Raw genomic sequence first — 25,661 nt, forward strand, 5'->3', positions numbered from 1 at the left:
TTTCCCGTCAACCGCAACATCTTTCCAGATGATGCGTTTGCTGGGGCAGAAGTCACAGAGCAGGCCCCTCCTGATGATGATGATGATTTGCCACAAACTGTTGCCGCACCCTTGACACCAGTTCCATCGGAGCCTGACCAACCTCAGCCTGGACCATCTGGAATAGGTAGGATGTCACCAGCCTTCTCTGCTTCAGCGTCTAGGGCTAACACTCCTGAAGCAGCACTCCAACCTCGGCAGACTCCAACTCCAACACCTTCATCTCCTCCAATTCCCGACGTCACTCCCGAAGCTGTGCAGCCCTACCCGAAGGCTCGTCCCCGCCCTGCTGCTAGAGGGCGCAAGAAGATCCGCGCCTGTATCCTGACTGAGGATGAGGAGGCTCTTAGCCAGCTGCGGGACAAGGAGGAGAAGAAAGCAGCCAGAGAGGAGAAGAAGCGGAGGTTGCAGGAGAAGAAGAGAGGGCAGGAGGCACGACAGGCGGCTAAGAGGAGGAGGTCTGAGCCAGTTGAGGCGAGCAGCAGTGATGAGGAGGCTATCGACAATCCTGCACTCTGTGACGACTCATCTGAATATTCAGATGAGATTGCAGAAGAGCTCGAGTTTGATGCTGCCTCCTATCCATTCGTCCAGAAGGAGCCAGAGGTGAGGGACTTTTTTTTAATATTTCAAAATCTGTAGCCTAGCCTAGGCTAGATTATGTTCATCTATTGCATAAGTAGGCTAAGTCTAGAAGAAAATTTCTATTTAATTGTCAAATTCAGTATCCGAGCTGAATGGCTTGGTTTTAAAGCCAAATTCCTTATTCATTCATTCCATAGGCTAGGCTATTCATTCTTTTTTTTCATATTTCAAAATCTGTAGCCTAGGCTATCCTAGCCTAGATTATGTTCATCTATTGCATAAGTAGCCTAGCCTAAGTCTAGAAGAAAATTTCTATTTAATTGTCAAATTTAGTAGCCGAGCTGAATGGCTTGGTTTTAAAGCCAAATTCCTTATTCATTCATTCCATAGGCTAGGCTATTCATTCCTTTTTTTTTTCATTTTTCCCCCAGGTGGGTGACTTTGTCCTGGTCCAGCTTCTCTTCCAGGGGAAGAGGTCTGAGGAGCTTGTCCACTTTGTGGGCAAGGTCATTTCCCTGGAGGAAGACGGGCAGCAGCTGCAGTTGGACTTCCTCAGGATAAGGTCACCCTTGCTGAAGGACACCTTCCACTTCCCAGCCATCGGGGATGTCGACAGTGTCGACTGCAGCAGGGTGTTGGGGGTCCTCACAGTCAGCACGGGGACCACCCAACGACAAGCAAACCTCATCAAGGTCCTCCCTCCCTTAAGGGACTTTAACATGCATTAGTTTTAAGTCATTCACTTTAAAATGCATTAGTTTTAAGTCATTCACTTTAAGATTCATTAGTTTTAAGTCATTCACTTTAACATGCATTAGTTTTAAGTCATTCAGTTTCCCATTTTTGTTTAATATATATATTTTTGTATTACATTGAGATTTTGCTACCAATTGTTTTATTCTACCTTTCAGTGTCATGTTCTGGATGTTGTTACTAAGAAAAAATATAAAACATTGGTTTAAGTGTTTTTGGTGGACCAAACCATCCGTCCGGGTTGAGACCACAACCCCGTCCTGGTCGTGACCACGCGGTCTCGACCCGGACAGAGAATTTTGGATTTTAGAAACGGCTGTAAAACCCAAAATATAATATCTACAGATATGAAACTCATAGCATAAGATGGGGCATTAGTTAAACTTTCTTTTAAGCACAAAATCTCTCCTGTAGCTCAATAACTTTTCTTTTATGAATATTATTCATTTTACTGTCCGGGTCGTGAACACATCACCCCTCATTACTATGCACAAACCTCAGTATGGTCATCTCTGCTTTCTTTTCTTCTATTTTTCTTTTAATTTCATTTACAACTTTAATTTTTATTTCTTTGTTTGAGTTCTTGCTTTGTATACTTTCTTAATTATTCCATTTAATATCATATTTATTGCATATTTATATGATACTTTTCCCCGACATTCCCCATATGGTTCTCTTATTCAATCGTTCACTATCTCCTTAACTAGTGGTTTGTCATCTAATGTTATGATGTTACCAAAAGCATCACCTTTTTTTATATTCAGTTTTAATTTTAACTGGCCATATTCCTGTTTCTGTTAATAGCCCCAGTAATGTATGGTAGTAACTTGTTAAAATATTCCTCTCATAATTTTGTACTGTATTCACTAGTTATTTCAGGTTCAGGTTCAGGGTGAGGCATATCCTTTGCAACGGCGCCGTATTTCTTTTTCTTTTAATGTACCCTATGCCTTGTTATTTACAAACATTGTAAGTACTGCTACTGTCTCATATTGTAGATCGTTATTCTCACTAGCAATGCCAAATCTCTTACTTTGTTACTGTCTCCATACTTCCTAACTTCTTATAACATGTAATCTATTTTTGCTTCCCTTTACTTATGCAGAGGCTATGGTTTCTCTTTTCTGAGTAGGCTACCATTCTCCTAGGTATTTATATTCCTTACCTGTTTCTATCCTTTCATTTCTAATCACTTAATTCCCCCTTTTAACCTCTTTTGTGTGTGTGTATGTCTGTGTGTGTGTGTCCAATTACTAACACTTCAGTATTCAGGCTTAGTTTTGGGCGGAAGGATTTGCCTTTACATCGACACCTCCCTAGTTTTCTTCTTTATTTTGTCTTTGATTTTCTATTCCCTTCTTTCTACATTTAGACTTAGTAATAAAGGCAGGGTTAAACATGCTCAATCTAAACGCAAACTTCAAGGGAAAATACTCAGATAATGTGTGTTACCTATGCAAAGAAGAGGAAGATAATACAGAACATTTATTTTTATGCCAAAAATTAGGACAGATGATGGAACAAGACATAAAAGCGTAGGTATGTTCTGAAATCCTAGCAGGGATCTTGTATACATAAGTAGGACAATACACATGAAAGAAGAATATTAAAAGGTCCAAACTGACCGTAAAAGGTTGTCAAAACTGACGATAGCAAGGTATTATCTCAACTGATTTCAAGGTAGATGGGGGTAAAATTAAACATTTAGGTTTTCATTAATAATTCTGTTTCTGGTACGGGTAAAATAAGCTTAATTACCATAATGAGTACGAGCTAAGAAGCTTTGCACCTATCTATCATGAGATAGAGTGCCTGCAAACTTATTTTGCGGAGTGGGCAGTTAGAAACCAGAAACCAGTAACATAGTGTATATATATATATATATATATATATATATATATATATATATATATATATATATATATATATATATATATATATATATACTTTTCGTTTTTACATTCCTTTCTTCTTAAATAAAACATTCATTATGATTTTCTTTTTACCTCTTCATATGGCTGCTGAAATTCTTTGATTTCTTCTCCTCTCTTCTCTGGGGACATAACAGTAAAGCAAGATATGAGAAAAGTCTTCTGTCTCGGTTACACAGCTTACACCTACATTTCCTCCTTCATGTCTTTTCTTATCATTTAATCTTAAACTGTTATTGTTTTATCTTTTATTAGGAAATTCACATTTACAATTTCAATATATATATATGTACATATATATATATATATATATATATATATATATATATATATATATATATATATATATATATATCATGTTATAGTTACATGAATATTTTTTTTAATTTAACTGTGTTTACAATTATATTTTTTACTATTTATCCAAAGATATTATTAAATGAAAAATATATCGACCAGTGAATACTTTTTTAACAGAAGTTTTAAATCCTATTTTACTTATAGTAAAAGTAGTTATCATTCTACTTTTGATATAATTAAGTAATTGTGGGCTAATACTTGAAAATCTTAAGTATCTTCCCATCCATATTATCCCTGCAATAAAATACGCCATTATGACCATTGTCGTATATTCATCCTTTTTTGAATCTGCTTCAAAATCTGAATTTAAAATCCTTAATCTATTACTAGTTTTCCATTTACAGCCTTTATTAAGCAAGTTAAAAAAAAATAAAACAACAAATTTTTAACTAAGGGACAGAAATATACCATATGCATATTAGTTTCTATGCACCCACAATAGCAGTCTTTTAAATTTTTTATTTTCATCATAACTAATCTATCATTTGTACTCAATACTTTGTGTCCATACTTGAACAAAATTTCCTTACTTTTATTATCAATATACGTATTATTTACATGCCTCTAAATTTATTTTCATTTAATTAAAGGGTTCAGTTTTCAGTATTTAGAACATATTCATCATTTTTCATTAAAAGCTCACATACATCTTTTGTTTTGATTTCCGGATACGAGGTCATCTCATAAGCTCTTCGTAAAATGTTTATCATGCCTTCATAAAAAACTAGGTGTAAAAATAGTACAGTCCTGAAAATGACATTCATTTTCTAATAGGAAGGTGGCTCTAGCTTTACAGTAATGAATAATCAATTGATAACCAAAGCACTTATTTTTTAAACATTTCAGAAAGGTACTAAACATGATTGATTTTGCCTCACACTGAATTTCAGTAATCCCACAACCACCTTTTAATTTCAACACAAACATGGTTTCCTTGCAATAGGTTCACTGCTGCTATTCCATAGAAATTTGAAAATACTTATACTTTTAACATATTCCACTGGAATTAGGTAAACATGTGCTATATGCCATACCTTTGCAAAACTTCTACAATTTAGTATCATTGCTCTTTGAAACATGGTTAACTTCCTATTATGAAAGATACCAATGATTTTGTTTATGTTACTTCATAAGTTTTTTTTAATCATATCTAGACTTTGTTGATAACTGTTGCTATGATATATACCTAAAACTTTACAATAACCGTCCAAAACTTGTAAACCATGATCAGACCATACTTCTCTCTCTTTCCAGTTACTAAGGCTTAAAATAGAAGTTTTGATACAATAAAAATTGGACGTGAAGCGTTTTTATATTCTTTGATAAAATTTAAACATTTCTCTAATGCCTTATCACTAGTAATAACTATAACTGAGTCGTCTGCATAACCTAGTAATAATATCCGAAGCTCATTATGCAACCTTAAAGCATAAATGAACAACCTTTTTGTTGATCATTCTATGAAATACTTCCTGATATATATTAATTAAAATCATTGACAAAGAACACCCTTGCCTGACATTTACTGATAGGAAAAGGATCAGACATATTACTGTTTATAAATAATACACTTTCAGCTTCTACATATAACATCTTTATCCAATTAATCACTTCCTCATCAAAACCTAACCTTTATAGTATTCTAAACATGAATTCGTGATCTACACGATCAAATGCCTTTGGCTAATCCAAGTTCATCTAGGCTCCATCAGTACTACTTCCATTTGCATAAAATATCAAAGCTCTAATGAAAAAGTTCATATTGTTATACATTAATCTATTTTCAACACAACAAAACTGCTCTTATGATATTATCAAAGGTAAATAGTGTTTAATCCTATTGGCTATAATTTCTATTATCTCAAAATCAACATTTAACGCTGTTAATGGTCTCCAGTTTGTAATTATATCTGAATCTCCTTCCTTGGTTATGATAGAAACCACTCCCTTATTTATCTTTAAAATATTTTTTTTTCCTGGGCACAAACTTAATTATTTCAATTAAATCTCCTTTGGTAATATTCCAAAATGTTTTATAAAATTCTACTGGTAGCCCATCAATCCCAGGGCTTTCCTATTTTCCATGCCCCGAATGGTACCTAACACTTCTTTTTGTTAATATATTTTTTCTTCCCCTGTAACCTTCTGTATGAGCTGTAAAGACTCATTCTGCATATCTAAATACACTCTTCTTTCTTGAATAAATTTTCGAAATGTCCTCTCACATAAATCATAATTGCTTTCGGGTTTATTATTTCACTTCCATAATTTCTTTTCACCTTATTAAAAAGAAAGACTGCATATTTCTCTTTTCCATGGAGATTAGCTGATACCTGTCCACCTTTCAAATGGTTATCCATTCTTGTCATCACCTTTATTCCTTCACATATTTCATTTTGAATATCAATTACTCTTGACTTTGATTGCTTAATGATACCAGGATTAGGGCCTACAAGGATTTAACACAGGTTTTCCCATTTCTTGTTTATATTGATAATTTAACAAATATAACAAACCGTATTATAGCTCTATGCATAATAACTGAGTCTGGTTTGTTATCATAAATCATTTCTGGTGCTACATAAACTTTTTTTTTCTTTTTTTTTCTTTTTTTTTGCCATACATTTCTAAGCTACTTTTTAAATCTCTTCCTTAAATTTTTTTAGCATTCACTTTACTAATCCTAGCCTTGACCTTTTCCATTCATATTCTCTTGAAAGTTCTATCGTTCATATCCAAATAGTTAATCCATATCATAGTCTCCTTCATCCATCCATTACTTTCATTACAGTGCTTCCTAAAAAATGTCACGTATTTATTAATCTGCGTCTTATTTAGTGAACCCTGAAAGGTAAATGGGAACAGAAATTATATTATCTAGCGCTGCCATAATATATCAATTAGATATTTGAGCAAATATTTCTTTAATATTATTAAAAACATTGAAGCCTTTTATATTTTTACTACATTTTCTGATATATGAATGATCCCTATATGACTCAGTTACTACTGAGATAAGTAACGAAATCTGAGATTTATGGAAACAAAAATTGTATTGTCTAGTGCCACTATGATGTATAAATTAGATATTTACGCAAATATTTATTTAATACGATTAAAAGCATGGAAAAAGCCTTCTATATTTTTGCTATATTTTCTGATATATAAATGATCCCTATATGACTCAGTTACTTCTAAGATGAGATATGAAATCTGATTGGTCCTGAGCCGAGGTCGTATGTTTCCGACTCGCTGATTGGTTGTCCGTCACAATTGTCAACAAACCTATTTTGACAGAACGAGAAGGTGTACATTTCATCGAGGATTAATTCGATTTCTGTGCTTTACAGTGTGTATTTACAATGACTTTAGCACAATTTTTTGGGTGTGGGATGATTGCCTTCGGGCCTCCCATAGCAATGTTTGCGCTAACGATAGCAAAAGATCCAATTCGAACCATTATGTTGGTAGCCAGGTTAGTATTTCCCGTTCTTATCATTCATTTTCAGAAAAAAAAAGTTTGTCACAAAATGCCCTTGTTCATGTACAACAGGGTTTGCGAAAATATGCTCTTTTAATGTGTTTGTGTAGTTTTGGTAAAATCTACTTAAAATCATACAATTGTGTGATATAGGCTAGTACTGGTAAACTTTGAGCCTAAGGGACAAGTTTGGGGTGTATGTATGATAGCAATCACCTGGGGGTGTATGTATGATAGCGGCCACCTGTATGTAATATTATGTCTAACTTAGAATACTGTTGAGTAAGGGGGGTTGCAGAGGGACTTTATCACCCCCCCCCCCCCCCCGTTAAGTAAGTAGCTAAGGACACGGCTTGTAGGTTAGGGGGAAAAGTTCAGGTTAGTCGATGTCTATTTCTAATCGTGTGAGGAACTGGCCGCTGATATACAAAGGCTCCACCACCTGTAAATATTATTGTCTAACTTAGAATGCGGCTGTGTAAGGAGGTTTGTAGGTAAGGATACGGCTTATAGGTTAGGTTAGGGGGGAAGTTTAGGTTAGTTGATGTCCAATTTTAATGAAAATGTGAGGAACTGGCCGCTGATATACAAAGGCCCCGCAAGTTTTTAAAAGAATGGTGTCCTTAGGCTAACCCTGTTGGTAAAGTAATAATACCGACCAGTTTCTATCATGTAGGTATATTCCTTGTCATTTTTCCAGTATATTTACCCCACCCTAAATCCCCCGTTCCCATTGGGTGTGCCCCGTTGTTTGCGGATATATATCACCAACTCTATTTGCTATAAAAGTTTTCCTTATAGGAAAAAGTGTTTTTATGAGAAAATTTCCCTACCCGAAGATCACCTTGTAGTGTACAGTTTGATATATGCTCCCCCTCAGAAAATCCTATAGAGTAAAATAAATTTATTATTGCTGAATGGCCTCACAGGTCCCATTGCTGGGCAATATATCCCAAATTCATGAATCCAATTAAATGTCTTTTGATACAGGGTTATTTCTTAAAATTAGATCAAGCTATCAGCCTTCATGTGTTCTGCTACAGTTGTAATCATGAAATGGAAGGAATCCAGGCAGAAACTGATATTTTGGGGGAAGGCAAACTTATATCAAGAAAATTGCCGCAGTAGGAATGGTCAGGAATACATCATTTACATGATCAACAGCAGGAATGGTCAGGAATACATAATTAACATGATCAAAAACCCTGAAATATGGAGTAATTAAAACCTATATTAAGACAACCTTTAATGGTGAAATATGGTTTTCCATAGGTTTATTCATGTTTGTTCCTATATTTATTACAAACCATCAACCTGTAATAGAAGTGTGATTTAAGTGGTGCATAGCTGTTAAGCTCTTTAACAAGGTAAGCTTAGCTGGCTGTTTGGCAGTTCTAAACACCTGATAGTCACTGCTTCCTTCACTTTGACTTTGGCTGTGGTAGTATACTGTACTGTACTTGAGTACTCCTCCTCACATTCTGCTTTTGCCAGTTTATGCTTTTCTTTCTCTTTTTAGGTTGCTTGGTTATGTACTTATGCTTAAAGATGTTGGCTCCTTGGTCAGACATGTGGCTGTGCATTGGTAAGCCCGGCCGAGTTTGGGTCTGGTACATGAGCAAGTCTGATGTCAACCCTCATGAACTTTGTCGCTGTAGTAGGGACCATTCCTGTTTGTAGGAATCCCACTGTCCCGAATGTGGGGAGTGGCCTGTGGTTCAGTGGGCTGAATTTGCCTAAGGAAATCTCGTTTGTTGACCCATTTAAGTCGTCACCTATTTAGCATGTGTAAACTGCACCTTCCACCGCACCCAAAACCAGATCTGGTGCAAGCCCCTGCTAAGTCTCTGGAGGCTAGAGGGCAGAAAGAGGCTTCCAGCATTGTCTCCTCCTTCATGAGCAAGGAAGGTTGCAAACTTGCTCCCGTAGAACTGGGTTTCTAAGCTTTTGGAAGATCCCAGTCTTCAAAAGCGAGTGCAGCACGCAGTAGCTGCCTTAGCGGCTCACAAGGCCGGTGACGACCTTCCATGGTCTCGCTCCCCTATGGCATTGCGTGTTTATAACAACGATGGGTTTCTCCCTACACCCGCTAACCCTAAGGCGAGTTCAAGTCGACCTTACTGTAGGTCTTCACCTGCATTAGCCTAGTTAATGGACTTGGCGAGGCCCCCTACTCCCCTACTAAGGAGAGGGATATGGCCATAAACATCTTATGCCATGCTTTTAGGGTCAACAGGCCTCGCTTAGAACTCCTGTGTGTGAAGTTGGTAGCGGGGTCCATCTTGAAAGTCGACTCACAGATTTCTGCGAGGAAGAACTCCCTTAAGGCTGGGAGATCATCGAAGCTTCTTCCTCTGCCTTTCGTAAGACAGAGGAAGCTTTATAATGTCTAGTATGACTTCTCTTCTGCCTTTTGACTCGGCAGTGTTGCCCCTGGTACTAGGCTCAAAGACAGAGAAGTTGTCGTCACAGTCAGTGGTGTTTTCTGCTGCTGAAGCTGTGAACATGGAGAGGATGGCGAAAGCTATTCATCAGGCTGCCTCCTGGATAGACCACTAGTTGGGGATGGTTGGCTACTTATGCAACATGGACGGTCTGTCGGACCTCAAAAAAAGTGCAGTGTTTAAGAACGCTATCCTTCAAGATTATCATGGAGTTCTTAACTCACAGTGCTGGTAACCAGTGGGCCAACTGGATTTTGAAGAGGTGCAATGACGTCATCTCCAGGTTCTAGAAACAGTTACCGTAGAGGGATATTCTCCATCTCCATAACTCCTCCGTAAAGACCTCGTCTTATTTCCACTTGAGGACATAGAGGCCATGGTCAAGAAGTAGAGGAAAGCAAGTCAGGACTCTCCTCCGCCAAGCTGTAACATCGTGGTCTGCCTCTTCAGCATATGTCTTGCCTAAGACTTCTCTGATTAGTAAGCAAGCACATAAGGCCTTCAAAGAGGGTTCTCGGCAATTCACCGTCAAGAAGGCTAACCCTCAAATATTGCCTTTTCTGGGAAATGTTAGAGGATGAAGGGGGTAAAGCTGCTCAGTGCTGACAACATCTTTTGCTAGGCTTGGCAATCTTCCCACTGTACCACCGGGGGTTGAAGCTTGGAAGCTCAGGTGGCACAGATGGCAGTGCCACCAGGCCGCTAAGCGTGGACAAGGATCCTGCTAGGTTAGGCAATCTCCCCACAGTACCACCGATAGGGGGGTTTCTGAAGCTCAGGTGGCAGAGATGGCAGTGCCACCGGGCCAAACCCTGGACAGTCAGTGTCCTTCACTCGAATTATGTCCTCCTCCAAAGAGATCCATGTCCTTTGTGGACGAATCAGCGAAGGACATCACCCTTCGGGCAGAAGTCCAGACCATGATAGAGAAGGGTGCTCTCCATGAGGTCCTCGATGAGTTTTCAGGCTTCTACAGTTGAGTTTTTTATGTTGAGAAGGCGTCTGGAGGCTGGAGACCGGTCATATATCTCTCGGCCTTTAACAAGTTTGTTCTCTCCGTTCAAGATGGTCACCGATTAGCTTTTTCTGCCAGACTCAGTGGAGATCTTTTTCTTCACCAAGACAGTCTTCTCTAGTTTTGTCTTGATGTGAAGATTGTGGTAAATAGAGAGATGTCAAGTCTAAAGCCCAAACCTAATCTGGTATATCTTGGGATGCAGATAGATATCTTATGAGGGAAAGTCTTCCTATCGCAGGACAGAATCGCAAGATTCAAATCGGTGGCAAAACCTTTCCTTCAGCGAATCTTGCTGCAACTACATCAGTGGTGATTCCTGTTAGAACATCTGATGCCAAACAGTTGCCTCCGCATGCGCTCACTTCAGTTGTAGCTGAAGCCCTTTTGGTCTTAGAGCATGTTGTAGTGGGGACAGAGCAGAAGAGAGATCTGAGTTGGTGGATTCTAGACCTCAACCTTTTCAAAGAGGTAAATATCCTTTCCCCTCCTCCAGGGTTGATGCTCTTCACCGATCCATCAAAAGAAGGTGGGTCTCACCTGCTTCAGCACATGGCGTCTGGGCTATGGTTCAAGTCAGATTGGCAATGCTACCTAAACCTCCTAGAGTTCGAGTTAAGAGAGACATTTCTAGCACCTCAACACTTTCAACAGGTCCTTCAGGTCACTTATTAGTGTTAATGAGTGACATATCTAAACAGACAAGGAGTTACTATTTTATGGCAACTTTGCCAACTAGCTGTCAAAATCTTGCAATGGACAGAAGACAACACGATCTCTCTATTGGTCAGTTCATACCAGGCAAGAAGAACATCTCGGCAGACAATCTGAGCAGGAAGACTCATATACAGTAGTACAGTACAGTACAGTACAGTACAGTAATGGTTTTGTGGGATTCGCCAGTTTTAGATCTGTTCGCAACGTCCCTTAGCCAACACCCGTGGGACAATCTGGACGTGTACACATTCACCTCATTTTTCCTTGTGAGGAAAATCCTTGACAGGGTGAAATCATCATCCAACCTATTTATGACTTGATAGCTCTGCTATGGCCATAGGCAGAATGGTACCCAGACCTTCTACTGCTACTGACAGAGATTCTTGGGGAGTTGCCTCCCTTTCTCGACCTGTTGCATCAACCTCAGGTGAAGATCTTCCACAACTTGGTCAGATCCCACATCTTCATGCCTGAAGTTTATTCAGCATCTCCTCACTCAGATAGGATTTTTGTGACTAGCTGCGAAACAGATGTATGGATGCCTCAGTCTATCAGGCAAAGTGAGCTATCTTTTGTGGTTGGTCTCGTGGAATGGGTCTTATCTCCACTAAGAGCCACTATTCTCCTAATTGCCCAATTTTTTCTTTATCTCTAGGAAAAAAATTTCTTCTCAGTTTCAGCAGTGAAAGGCTATTGCTCTGCCTTGAGCCAAGTCTATGGACTGAAAGGAGATTATTTTTCTTCATCGGCAGAATTGTCTATGTTCATACAAAGTTTTGATCAAATCTGCTCCCAGTCGTAAGTGAGAACACTTTGGAACCTAACGGAAGTTCTCCATTCCTTAAAAGGAGTACCTTACGAGCCATTAAATTTGGCCCCTGACCGCAACTTAACTGAAGACTTTCTTTCTGCTTGCCCTGGTCTCTGCTAAGAGGGTCAGTGAGCTGCATTGTCTCTCCTACGACATTACCATTCAAGGGGATGGAGGCAGGTTTTGTTTAATTTCATCCCTGAGTTTGTTGCCAAGACTCAAAATACATCGATTTCTGACTTTAGCTTTACTTCCTTCCAGATTTTGAGTCTTTAGGAAATAACAGATGACCCTGATCGGCTCCTTTTGTGTCCTGTTAGAGGACCAAGGTGCTTTCTCAAGTGTACATGGGGAGCTTGTCCTCGTACAAAGCCCCTTTTTGTCAGCCCTGGTAGGGTCAAAAGGAAGGTGACCAAAAACACCCTCTCCTCCTGGGTCTAGCTGGTCATAGACTTGCCGATTAATCCTTTTCCTTCTCAACAATGAAGGAATGACTCAGAGCTCACGTTGTCTGGGGTGTAAGTACAGTATGTCCCTGGCATTCAGAAAGAGCCTTTATGTGATGCAGGTACTACAGGTGGGTATATGGAAGCATCAAAATAGCTTGTCAGTCCACTGCCTGTAAAACGTGGCACACGGATCCCTAGATATGTTCACTATAGGCCCTATGGTAGCTGCTCAGCAAGTGGTCTAGCTACCTTAGCTCCTCTTAAAGGATATTAGCAGTTGTTCGAGGACAGAGGTTATAGTTTTACTCTGGGATGAATGTAAAAGAATGACTGGCCTTTTTTTCTTTCTTCCCCTCTCTTTGGGTATAGCATCCCACTCTTTGTCAGGAGGAACTTTTTAGCTGCAAGTAAGGCCCATATAGCTCTCGGCTATTATCTATACGGTGTTACAATGATGTCCTTACACTCACTTTCTACCTTTGCATTGGGTGTCAACCTGCTGGTATTGTCAAGCCACTGATTTAGGAGGTGTCTAGATGCTTACTCCACACACATTAACATGCTCTGATGTAGCAATCCTGGGTAGAAAGTTCCAGACAGTTGAAAGGTGAACTTCCACTTTCCCAAGTTTGAGTCTCGTTTGTAAAGAATGAGGGTTGGTACAGTATTTGTTTAGGAAGAAATTACAAATTTGGATGTAATTTGTATTTTTTCAATATTAATCTTACCCGATAATCATGTAGCTGTCAACTCTGTTGCCGACAGAAATCTACGGTCGGGATACGCCAGCGATCGCTATACAGGTGGGGGTGTACACAACAGCGCCATCTGTGGTCAGGTACTCCAGTACTTCTTGTCAACACCACCTCAATTTTTCCTCTGTCGTGCCTCCGGCTAGACCTACATGGATACGCTGTTGATTCTGGAGTTATTGTTCACGATTTGGTGATGTATTTGCTCTAGAGTTTAGCCTTCGCTATTCAGGAAGCTTTATCATTAGCTTAGCAAGTTTTTTGGAATTAATTTGATTTAATTTTGGTGACGAAGAGAGTATGAACTCTCTTTCACTTTCAAATGGCCGACCCTTCCCTTAGTCGGAAGTGTTGGTGTCGAAGAGAGTATAGACTCTCTTTCTTAATTTTGCTTAACAAAGTTATAGATTTATTTTATATCTCTCCGCCTTTTATAGGCCTCTTCGATTAACAAAATGCGACCTTTCCTAATAGTAGGCGGTCTTTTCTTGGAACCGAAGTTAATTAACATTGAGCCCGTCATTTCGTTTTTACCTGTTAACATTTTATGCTATTTTAATGTTTTTGAAAGAATTTCTTTGATAGTCTCGTACTGTTTTCAAAGTTGAACTAACGTTTTGTTTTGTCTCTGCAGTTGTTGACGTTCAGAACGTTCAACTTGCGCTCTATCGTTACGATAGAGAGAGAGATTCACGGTTTCACGTTGCAGTAAGAGTAAACCGATTCTAGCGTTTTGTTCATTCTTTCTTAGCTTAAATGGTTTTAATTCTAATAAAGGAACTTTTTATTTGGGAAATCTTTCAGTTTTTTTTCCTTTAACAATAATATGTTTTAACGATAGATATAATTGGGCTCATCTCTCAGGTTCAAGTCAAAAGAGAGAGAGAGCGAGATAGAGACGGAGGGAGAGAGAGGAGGGTAAACGTTTCGTTCAAGCGGGTAACGTTGTTATCGTTTTTGCTCTTCTCCCTAGTCTCTTTAGGGGAAGAAGGTAAACGTTTCTAGAGTTTTATTCTTGTTCCCAGGCTTTTTGCGGTGAGAGATTTTAAACGTAGTTTATTTGATCTAGTGTTTAGTCTCTTTTCCAGCCACTGAATTATTTATCTTTCATTATGTTTTTCTGTTACATTGTAATACTGTTTTCGCGATTACTAACTTTTAATGAAGGATAGAATTGCGTGTTTCAGGTACAAACCACTTAAAGTTTCGAGTTCAGTGAAATAAGTGCAAACAGAAAATCTAAAGTGATAAGCGCAAAGTGTTACAGTGTTGCGTTCGAGGGTTCGTCTGTTCGTGCCAGTTGTTCGCCTAGTCTGGGACCTCTTACAAGCTCCCAAGCCCAGGGGAGAAGTAACGTCGAAGGACTTATGGGTTCATCAGGCCTTGATCGACGAACAGACGTTTCCCTCCGTGGTTTCGGGTGTAACCAACTCACGTAGCCGACGTGATCACCCCACCCACACAAAGACGAGAGAGCCCATTTATTCCTCGTCTGCGGAAGAGGTTTCTCGCAGAAACCATGGACCAAATCTTGCAGCTTTTAAGTGCAAGTCGGTCCCTTCCGCGCAAGTCCAACTCCTAGGTGTAGCCATTAGCACTGGGTCAGTTCGGACTTGCTGCAGTACGACAACTGCACACCTCCCAGAGAGGCAAGGTGGTACCGCAACAGGCAGTAACTCCGTCTGTTGCCGCACCAGCTGTTTTAGACCCTCAGTCTCAACGGACAGTAGCTCCGTTTGTTGTTGTCTTTCATAGACCCTAGTGGTCTATGCTGCAGACAATGCAGTCTCAGCTTGCGGTTTTGATGCAGGAGTTTCAGGCAGAGAAGGTTAGCACACCTCCTCCTGCGAGCGCTCCTCCACCTCTGCGCAGTCCACCCTGCCAGACGTATGATGTTGAGGCTCCTCCTGCCTCCATGCGTGAGCTGCCGCATTGGGAGTTGCCAGGTACCAGCGCTATGCAGCAACCTCCACTTTCCTTGAGGCAGGAGCCTCTTGCTATGCGGCAACCTCCTCAACCCTTGAGGCAGGAGCCTCATGCTTTGCAGCAACCTCCTCTACCCATGAGGCAGGAGCCTCATGCGTTGCGGCAACCTCCTCCATCCTTGAGGCAGCAGCCTCATGCGTTGCGGCAACCTCCACCATCCTTGAGGCAGCAGCCTCATGCTGTGCGGCAACCGCCTCAACTCTTGAGGCAAGAGCCTCTCTCTGCGCAGCTACCTCCTCAACCCTTGAGGCAGACGCAACTCTTGAGGCAGGAACCTCATGCTATGAGGCAGCCGCCTCGACCCATGAGGCAGGAGCCTCATGCTATGAGGAGCCTCATGCTATGCGGCATCCTCCTCAACCCATGAGGCAGGGACCTCATGCTATGAGGAGCCTCATGCTATGCGGCATCCTCCTCAACCCATGAGGCAGGAGCCTCATGCTATGCGGCAACCTCCTCTACCCATGAGGCAGGAGCCTCATGCTATGCGGCATCCTCCTCAACCCATGAGGCAGGAGCCTCATGCTATGCGGCATCCTCCTCAACCCATGAGGCAGGAGCCTCATGCTATGAGGAGCCTCATGCTATGCGGCATCCTCCTCAAACCATGAGGCAGGAGCCTCATGCTATGCGGCAACCGCCTCAACCCATGAGGCAGGAGCCTCATACTATGCGGCATCCTCCTCAACGCATGCGGCATGAGCCTCATCCCTTGCAGCATGAGCCTCATCCCATGCAGCATGAGCCTCATACCATGCAGCATGAGCCTCATCCCATGCAGCATGAGCCTCATCCCATGCAGCATAAGCCGCACGCCATGCAACATGCTCTGCTTTCCTTACAGCATGCTCTACATACAGCATGCTCTGCATACCTTACCGCATGCTCCTCAGTCACACATCTTTGGTTGTTGCCAACTCACAAGACTGTCAAGCAGTTTCATAACGTTGCCTTCTGGTCTGCTGCTTTTGCACCAGTGAAACCCTCACTGAGAGAACTTAGCTTTTCTCGGATATGGTTCCTGTAGATGAGAAAGTGCTATTCTCCCTCCTTCTGATATTCCCTTGAGGACTCTGTCATTTGGAGAGGAGCCTTTAGCTGCTTAGCCTCCTATGGACTTTTATTTAAGCATAACATGCTTCCAGGGAGGGTAATGGTTCCACTTCAGTCGCTAACCCCGTCTGTTACCACACCTGCTCCCATAGACCTTGAGCTTTGTTGCAAGACATGCAGTCCAAGCTTAGTCCTTGTTAGAGGATTTTTTGTTTACGGAGTCAGTGTGTCACTGGGAAGACGTTCAACAACCAGCAGAAGTGACTTGTTGTGACGCAGTGCGGCAACCTCAGCAACCCGATAAGGAGTTGTCTGTACGACCCAGACAGTCTAGACAGCTTCGGGTTGTCGCTGTACTTCCTCGCTTCCCCATGGTTGACAGTTCACAGACTGTGCAGCAGTACCATGATCTTGTGTCCGGCTCCGTCAGACGACTGGCTTTTAAGAGCTCCCACAAGTCGTCGCTGTCTGGAGATTCTCAGATGGACTATGGATCTGACCAAGGAACTGGGCCTCCTGGTCAATTTTGAGGAGTCCCAGCTCGTCCCATCCCAGACCATTGTCTACCTGGGTATGGATCTTCAGAGTCGAGCTTTTCGGGCTTTTCCGTCGGCCCCAAGGATCTACCAAGCCCTAGAATGCATCCAGAGCATGCTGAGAAGGAACTGATGCTCAGTCAGGTAGTGGATGAGTCTAACAGGGACACTTTCATCGCTGGCCCTGTTCATCGAGTTAGGGAGACGCCACCTCCGCCCCCTTCAGTATCATCTAGCTGCTCACTGGATAAAGGACATGACGCTAGAGACGGTCTCAGTTCCTGTTTCCAAAGAGAGGAGGTCTACTCTCACGTGGTGAAAGAACAGCTTTCTTCTCAAGGAAGTCTACCTTTGGCTGTTCAGAAGCCCGACCGCCGTCTCTTCTCTGACGCATCAGACACGGGCTGGGGTGCGACTTTGGACGGACAGGAATGCTCGGGAACATGGAATCAGGAGCAAAGGACACTTCACATCAATTGCTAGGAGCTGTTGGCGGTTCATCTGGCCTTGATAAACTTCAAGTCCCTCCAGCTTAACAAGGTGGTGGAGGTGGACTCTGACAACACCACAGCCTTGGCTTACATCTCCAAGCAGGGAGGGACTCATTCGTGGAAGTTGTTCTAGATCGCAAGGGACCTCCTCATCTGGTCAAAAGATCGAAAGCTCACGCTGGTAACGAGGTTCATTCAGGGCGATATGAATGTCATGGCAGATCGCCTTAGCCGGAAGGGTCAGGTCATCCCCACAGAGTGGACCCTTCACAAGAATGTTTACAGCAGACTTTGGGCCCTGTGGGGTCAGCCAACCATAGATCTGTTCGCTACCTCGATAACCTAGAGGCTCCCGTTGTATTGTTCTCCGATTCCAGACCCAGCAGCAGCTCACGTGGATGCTTTTCTGCTGGATTGGTCCCATCTCGTCCTGTATGCATTCCCGCCGTTCAAGATTGTCAACAGGTTACTTCAGAAGTTCGCCTCTCGCAAAGGGACACGGCTGACGTTGGTTGGCTCCGCTCTGGCCCGCGAGAGAATGGTTCATAGAGGTACTGCAATGGCTGGTCGACATTCCCAGGACTCTTCCTCTAGGAGTGGACCTTCTACGTCTACCTCACGTAAAGAAGGTACACCCAAACCTCCACGCTCTTCGTCTGACTGCCTTCAGACTTTCGAAAGACTCTCAAGAGCTAGGGGCTTTTCGAAGGAGGCAGCCAGAGCGATTGCCAGAGCAAGAAGGACGTCCACTCTCAGAGTCTATCAGTCTAAAGGGGAAGTCTTCCGAAGCTAGTACAAGGCCAATGCAGTTTCCTCAACCAGTACCACTGTAACCCAGATTGCTGACTTCCTGTTACATCTAAGGAACGTAAGATCCCTTTCAGCTCCTACGATCAAGGGTTACAGAAGTATGTTGGCAGCGGTTTTCCGCCACAGAGGCTTGGATCTTTCCACCAACAAAGATCTACAGGACCTCCTTAGGTCTTTTGAGACCTCAAAGGAACGTCGGTTGTCCACTCCAGGCTGGAATCTAGACGTGGTCCTAAGGTTCCTTATGTCATCAAGATTTGAACCTCTCCAATCAGCCTCTTTTAAGGACCTCACATTAAAACTCTTTTCCTCGTGTGCTTGACAACAGCTAAAAGAGTAAGTGAGATCCACGCCTTCAGCAGGAACATAGTTTTCACATCTGAAACGGCTACATGTTCCTTGCAGCTCGGTTTTTTGCTAAATCGAGCTTCCTTCACGTCCTTGGCCTAAGTCGTTCGAGATTCCAAGCCTGTCCAACTTGGTGGGGAACGAACTGGAGAGAGTACTTTGTCCAGTTAGAGCTCTTAGGTACTATCTAAAAAGGTCATAACCTTTACGAGGACAATCGGAAGCCTTCTCTTCCAAGGTCTAAAACTCAGTTTATTACTAATTCAGGCTCCTGATTAGGGAAGCACATTCTCATCTGAAGGAAGAAGACCCTGCTTTGCTGAAGGTAAGGACACATGAAGTGAGAGCTGTGGCTACTTCAGTGGCCTTCAAACAGAACCGTTCTCTGCAGAGTGTTATGGATGCAACCTATTGGAGAAGCAAGTCAGTGTTCGCATCATTCTATCTCAAAGATGTCCAGTCTCTTTACGAGAACTGCTACACCCTGGGACCATTCGTAGCAACGAATGCAGTAGTAGGCGGGGGCTCAGCCACTACATTCCCATAATCCCATAACCTTTTTAACCTTTCTCTTGAATACTTTTTATGGGTTGTACGGTCGGCTAAGAAGCCTTCCACATCCTTGTTGATTTGGCGGGTGGTCAATTCTTTCTTGAGAAGCGCCGAGGTTAAAGGTTGTGATGAGGTCCTTTAGTATGGGTTGCAGCCCTTTATACTTCAGCACCTAAGAGTCGTTCAGCATCCTAAGAGGACCGCTACGCTCAGTAAGGAAGACGTACTTAATAAAGGCAGAGTAATGGTTCAAGTCGTCTTCCTTACCAGGTACTTATTTATTTTATGTTATTTTTGAATAACTAATAAAATAAAATACGGGATACTTAGCTTCTTTGTTAACATGTATGCTGGTCTCCACCCACCACCCTGGGTGTCAATCAGCTACATGATTATCGGGTAAGATTAATATTGAAAAATGTTATTTTCATTAGTAAAATAAATTTTTGAATATACTTACCCGATAATCATGATTTAATTGACCCACCCTTCCTCCCCATAGAGAACCAGTGGACCGAGGAAAAAATTGAGGTGGTGTTGACAAGAAGTACTGGAGTACCTGACCACAGATGGCGCTGTTGTGTACACCCCCACCTGTATAGCGATCGCTGGCGTATCCCGACCGTAGATTTCTGTCGGCAACAGAGTTGACAGCTACATGATTATCGGGTAAGTATATTCAAAAATTTATTTTACTAATGAAAATAACATTTTTCTAACTATTCAAACCTTAGTTTTCAATATTAAACTTACCCGATAATCATGTAGCTGTCAACTCCGTTGCCCGACAGAATTCTATGGAGGGATACGCCAGCTATCACAATACTAGAAGGGGGTGTACTTACCAGCGCCACCTGTGGCCAGGTACTCAAGTACTTCTTGTTGACACCTCCTCAATTATTCCTCTGTCGTGCTTCCGGCAAGACGTTCTGGGATACGCTTATGTTCTTGGAGTATTTTCACGACTTTGGTGAAGTATTTCTCTTTGATTTCGGCTGTCGCTTTACTGGAAACTTCTATATTAGCTTAGTTAGCTTTTGGAATTAATTTGATTAATTATGGTGACGAAGAGAATATGAACTCTCTTTCACCTTTTTATGGCCGACCCTTCCCTTAGACGGAAGTGTTGGTGTCTAAGAGAGTATAGACTCTCTTTCTTAATTTTGCTTAACAAAAGTTATAGATTTATTTTATATCTCTCCGCCTCTTATAGGCCTCTTCGATTAACTTCCTTTTATTATAAACTTATTAAAATTAATTTTTATATTTGTTTATATTCGACCTTCCTAATAGTAGGCGGTCTTTTCTTGGTACCGAAGTTAATTAACATTGAGCCCGTCATTTTGGTTTTACCTGTTAACATATTATGCTATTTTAATGTCTTTGAAAGAATTTCTTTGATAGTCTCGTACTGTTTTCAAAGTTGAACTAACGTTTTGTTTTGTCTCTGCAGTTGTTGACGTTCAGAACGTTCAACTTGCGCTCTATCGTTACGATAGAGAAAGAATTTTCACGGTTTCACGTTGCAGTAAGAGTAACCGTGTCTAGCGTTTTGTTCATTCTTTCTTAACTTAATGGTTTTAATCCTAATAAAGGAACTTTTCATTTTGGGAAATATTTCAGTTTTTTCCTTTAACAATAATATGTTTTAACGATATATATGATTGGGCTCTTCTCTCAGGTTCTAAGTCAAGAGAGAGAGAGAGAGAGAGAGATAGAGACGGAGGGAGAAAGAGGAGGATAAACGTTTCATTCAAGCGAGTAACGTTGTTATCGTTTTTGCTCTTCTCCCTAGTCTCTTTAGGGGAAGAAGGTAAACGTTTCTAGAGTGATCTAGTGTTTAGTCTCTTTCCAGCCACTGAATTATTTATCTTTCATTAGATTTTTCTGTTACATTGTAATTCTGTTTTCGCAATTACTAACTTTTGAGAAAGGATAGAATTGCGTGTTTCAGGTACAAACCACTTAAAGTTTCGAGTTCAGTGAAATAAGTGCAAACAGAAAATCAAAGTGATAAGTGATTAGCGCAAAGTGTGTCAGTGTTGTGCGTGAGGGTACTTCTGTGCGCGCCAGTCGTCCTCCCAGTCCGGGACCTCTTGCAAGCTCCCAAGCCCAGGGGAGAAGCAATGTCGAAGGGCAGAAGGGTTCAGCAGGCCTTGATCGGCGCACAGAAGTATCCTCGGTGGTTGTGGGCGTGTCTTACCGAGACCGTCACTCCCACCCGCAGACGATTGAGCCCTTATTTTGCTCGTCTGCAGAAGAAATTTAGGGGAGAAAACGCTGGTCTCAGGTCTCAAGACCTCTTAAACGTAAAGTCCAGACCTATGCCAGACGTACGAAGTTAGAGTTCAACAACCCGGATGCAGTCATTGGGTTAGCTCTGACTCTCCTCAGTCATCAGTTGAATGCACTCCGCCTAAGAGGAGTAAGGTTCTGCCACAACAGAGCTCGACTGTTAAGGCTTTACCTCAGCCTACTGTAGTTTCTGCCGACCCCAAGTGGACTCTACTACAGTCCATGCAAGCACAGCTTTCGGACTTGATGCGTGAGTGTCGGGCTGAGAGTGTTGCGCCTCCGCCTCCGCCTACACTCCCTCCGCCTGCGCTCGCTCCGCCTGCGCTCGCTCCGCCTGATCGCAGTACCACCTGCCAGGCGTACGATGTTGAGCCACGTTCTGAGTTTGCTGTTCCCAGTGGTGTTCAGCCTCCGCCTTCCTTAAGGCAACCTTTACAATGGGATCAGGAGGATTATACCTCTCTTCCTCCGCCTCCACTTGCTGCTCCACCAGTGATGCAACACTCGGTTGAGGTACAACAACCTCTCCCGTCCATGAGTCAGTCTCCTCAGCTCTCGCTGCAGCGAGCTCAACCCTCCTCAAGGCAAGCACCTCAACTCCTTAGCCTTGCGCCTCAGGAGCCTCAACTTGCGAGATTTTTACTGCATTCTGCGCAGCCACTACCTTTTCGCTCTCAGCTCACACCGCAGGCTCGTTCCTCAGGAACTTGCTACTGCGCATCCGCCAACCACTCAGCAAGCGCAACCCTTGAGTTCAGCCACTCATGCCAGGAGTCAGCCTCCTCCACCCATGCGCCTACCTTCTGCTACTTCCTTTGATCAGCCTTTGCAGACTGAGCCTCAGGTGTTCCCTCAACAGAGTCTTGAAGAGGAAACCACAACTATTGTTGTTCCAGCTCGTTCTGACTCTGCTGTTCAGCATACCTTACCTCCATTTTCAAACCTTATGATAATGGAGGTTATTTGTATTACTTATAAAAATATATTTGTATTCCTGGCAATATATTTTTAACAATATCGCAAAATATGGCAAAAATATGAATCATGAGTTATGAATGTAAGGTATATATTATGTTGATATTAAAACCCCATGCAAGCATGCATAAAGCACTCTAGCACTGGTCATGGAATTTCTGAGAAATGTTAAACGCCATGCACACGCTCTGCTTACCTTACATGCTCTGCTTACAGCATGCTCTGCATACTACATGCTCTGCATACAGCATGCTCTGCATTCAGCATGCTCTGCATACAACATGCTCTACATACAGCATGCTCTGCATACAGCATGCTCTGCATACAACATGCTCTGCATACAGCATGCTCTGCATTCAGCATGCTCTGCATACAACATGCTCTGCATACAGCATGCTCTGCATACAACATGCTCTACATACAGCATGCTCTGCATACAGCATACTCTGCATACAACATGCTCTGCATACCTTACCGCATGCTTCTCAGTCACACATCTTTGGTTGTTGCCAACTCACTAGACTGTCAAGCAGTTTCATAACGTTGCCTTCTAGTCTGCTGCTTTTGCACCAGTGAACCCTCACTGAGAGAACTTAGCTTTTCTAGGATATGGTCCCTGTAGATGAGAAAGTTCTTTTCTCCCTCCTTCTGATATTCCCTTGAGGACTCTGTCATTTGGAGGGAGCCTTTAGCTGCATAGCCTCCTATGGACTTTTATTTAAGCATAACATGCTTCCAGGGAAGGTAATGGTTCCACTTCAGTCGCTAATCCCGTCTGTTACCACACCTGCTCCCATAGACCTTGAGCTGTGTTACAAGACATGCAGTCCAAGCTTAGTCCTTGTTAGAGGATTTTTTGTTTACGGAGTCAATGTGTCACGGGGAAGACGTTCAACAACCAACAGAAGTGACTTGTTGTGACGCAGTGCGGCAACCCGATAAGGAGTTTGTCTGTACGACCCAGACAGTCTAGACAGATTCGGGTTGTCACTGTACTTCCTCGCTTGCCCATGATTGACAGTTCACAGACTGTGCAGCAGTACCATGATCTTGTGTCCGGCTCCGTCAGACGACTGGCTTTTAAGAGCTCCCACAAGTCGTCGCTGTCTGGAGATTTTCAAATGGACTATGGATCTGACCAAGGAACTGGGCCTCCTGGTCAATTTTGAGGAGTCTCAGCTCGTCCCATCCCAGACCATTGTCTCCTTGGGTATGGATCTTCAGAGTCGAGCTTTTCGGACTTTTCCGTCGGCCCCAAGGATCTTCCAAGCCCTAGAATGCATCCAGAGCATGCTGAGAAGGAACCGATGCTCAGTCAGGTAGTGGATGAGTCTAACAGGGACACTTTCATCGCTGGCCCTGTTCATCGTGTTAGGGAGACTCCACCTCCCCCCCCTTCAGTATCATCTAGCTGCTCACTGGATAAAGGACATGACGCTAGAGACGGTCTCAGTTCCTGTTTCCGAAGAGAGGAGGTCTTCTCTCGCGTGGTGTAAGAACAGCTTTCTTCTCAAGGAAGTCTACCTTTGGCTGTTCAGAAACACGACCGCCGTCTCCTCTCGGACGCATCAGACACGGGCTGGGGTGCGACTTTGGACGGACAAGAATGCTCGGGAACATGGAATCAGGAGCAAAGGACACTTCACATCAATTGCAAGGAGTTGTTGGCGGTTATTCTGGCCTTGATAAACTTCAAGTCCCTCCAGCTTAACAAAGTGGTGGAGGTGGACTCTGACAACACCACAGCCCTGGCTTACATCTTCAAGCAGGGAGGGACTCTTTCGTGGAAGTTGTTCTAGATCGCAAGGGACCTACTCATCTGGTCTAAAGATCGAAAGCTAACTGGTAACGAGGTTCATTCAGGGCGGTATGAATGTCATGGCAGATCACCTCAGACGGAAGGGTCAGGTCATCCCCACAGAGTGGACCCTTCTCAAGAATGTTTGCAGCAGACTTTGGGCCCTGTGGGGTCAGCCAACCATAGATCTGTTCACTACCTCGATAACCTAGAGACTCCTGTTGTATTGTTCTCCGATTCCAGACCCAGCAGCAGTTCACGTGGATGCTTTTCTGCTGGATTGGTTCCATCTCGACCTGTATGCATTCCCGCCGTTCAAGATTGTCAACAGGGTACTTCAGAAGTTCTCCTCTCACAAAGGGACACGGCTGACGTTGGTTGGCTCCGCTCTGGCCCGCGAGAGAATGGTTCTTAGAGGTACTGCAATGGCTGGTCGACATTCCCAGGACTCTTCCTCTAAGAGTGAACCTTCTAAGTCTACCTCACGTAAAGAAGGTACACCCAATCCTCCACGCTCTTCGTCTGACTGCCTTCAGACTTTCGAAAGACTCTCAAGAGCTAGGGGCTTTTCGAAGGAGGCAGCCAGAGCGATTGCCAAAGCAAGGAGAACATCCACTCTCAGAATCTATCAGTCTATAGGGGAAGTCTTCCGTAGCTGGTACAAGACCAATGCAGTTTCCTCAACCAGTACCACTGTAACCCAGATTGCTGACTTCCTGTTATATCTAAGGAAAGTAAGATCCCTTTCAGCTCCTACGATCAAGGGTTACAGAAGTATGTTGGCAGCGGTTTTCCGCCACAGAGGCTTGGATCTTTCCACCAACAAAGATCTACAGGACCTCCCTAGGTCTTTTGAGACCTCAAAGGAACGTCGGTTGTCCACTCCAGGCTGGAATCTAGACGTGGTCCTAAGGTTCCTTATGTCATCAAGATTTGAACCTCTCCAATCAGCCTCTTTTAAGGACCTCACATTAAAAACTCTTTTCCTCGTGTGCTTGACAACAGCTAAAAGAGTAAGTGAGATCCACGCCTTCAGCAGGATCATTGTTTTCACATCTGAAACGGCTACATGTTCCTTGCAGCTCGGTTTTTGCTAAACGAGCTTCCTTCACGTCCTTGGCCTAAGTCGTTCGAGATCCCAAGCCTGTCCAACTTGGTGGGGAATGATCTGAAGAGAGTACTTTGCCCAGTTAGAGCTCTTAGGTACTATCTAAAAAGGTCTTAACCTTTACGAGGACAATCAGAAGCCTTATAGTGTGCTATCAAGAAACCTTCTTTTCCAAGTTCTAAGAACTCAGTTTCTTACTATTCAGGCTTCTGATTAGAGAAACACATTCTCATCTGAAGGAAGAAGACCTTGCTTTGCTGAAGGTAAGGACACATGAAGTGGGAGCTGTGGCTACTTCAGTGGCCTTCAAACAGAGCCATTCTCTGCAGAGTGTTATGGATGCAACCTATTGGAGAAGCAAGTCAGTGTTCG

The 25,661-nt window shown here is 42.8% G+C and overlaps 1 protein-coding gene across 1 annotated transcript in view; it reads left to right on the forward strand.

Annotated features, from left to right (window-relative positions):
- Positions 1-6,906: 6,906 nt before the first annotated feature.
- aph-1 (gamma-secretase subunit Aph-1) overlaps positions 6,907-25,661 on the forward strand; it is a 79,423-nt gene continuing 60,668 nt past the window's right edge. Inside the window, exon 1 of the mRNA XM_068372124.1 lies at positions 6,907-7,143. Within this exon, the coding sequence (XP_068228225.1) occupies positions 7,031-7,143 (113 nt within the window). The 5' untranslated portion in view covers positions 6,907-7,030. The remainder of the gene's footprint in view (positions 7,144-25,661) is intronic.

This window comes from Palaemon carinicauda, chromosome 4 (genome assembly GCF_036898095.1).
Source record: "Palaemon carinicauda isolate YSFRI2023 chromosome 4, ASM3689809v2, whole genome shotgun sequence".
In the NCBI taxonomy this organism is placed as follows: Eukaryota; Metazoa; Arthropoda; class Malacostraca; order Decapoda; family Palaemonidae; genus Palaemon; species Palaemon carinicauda.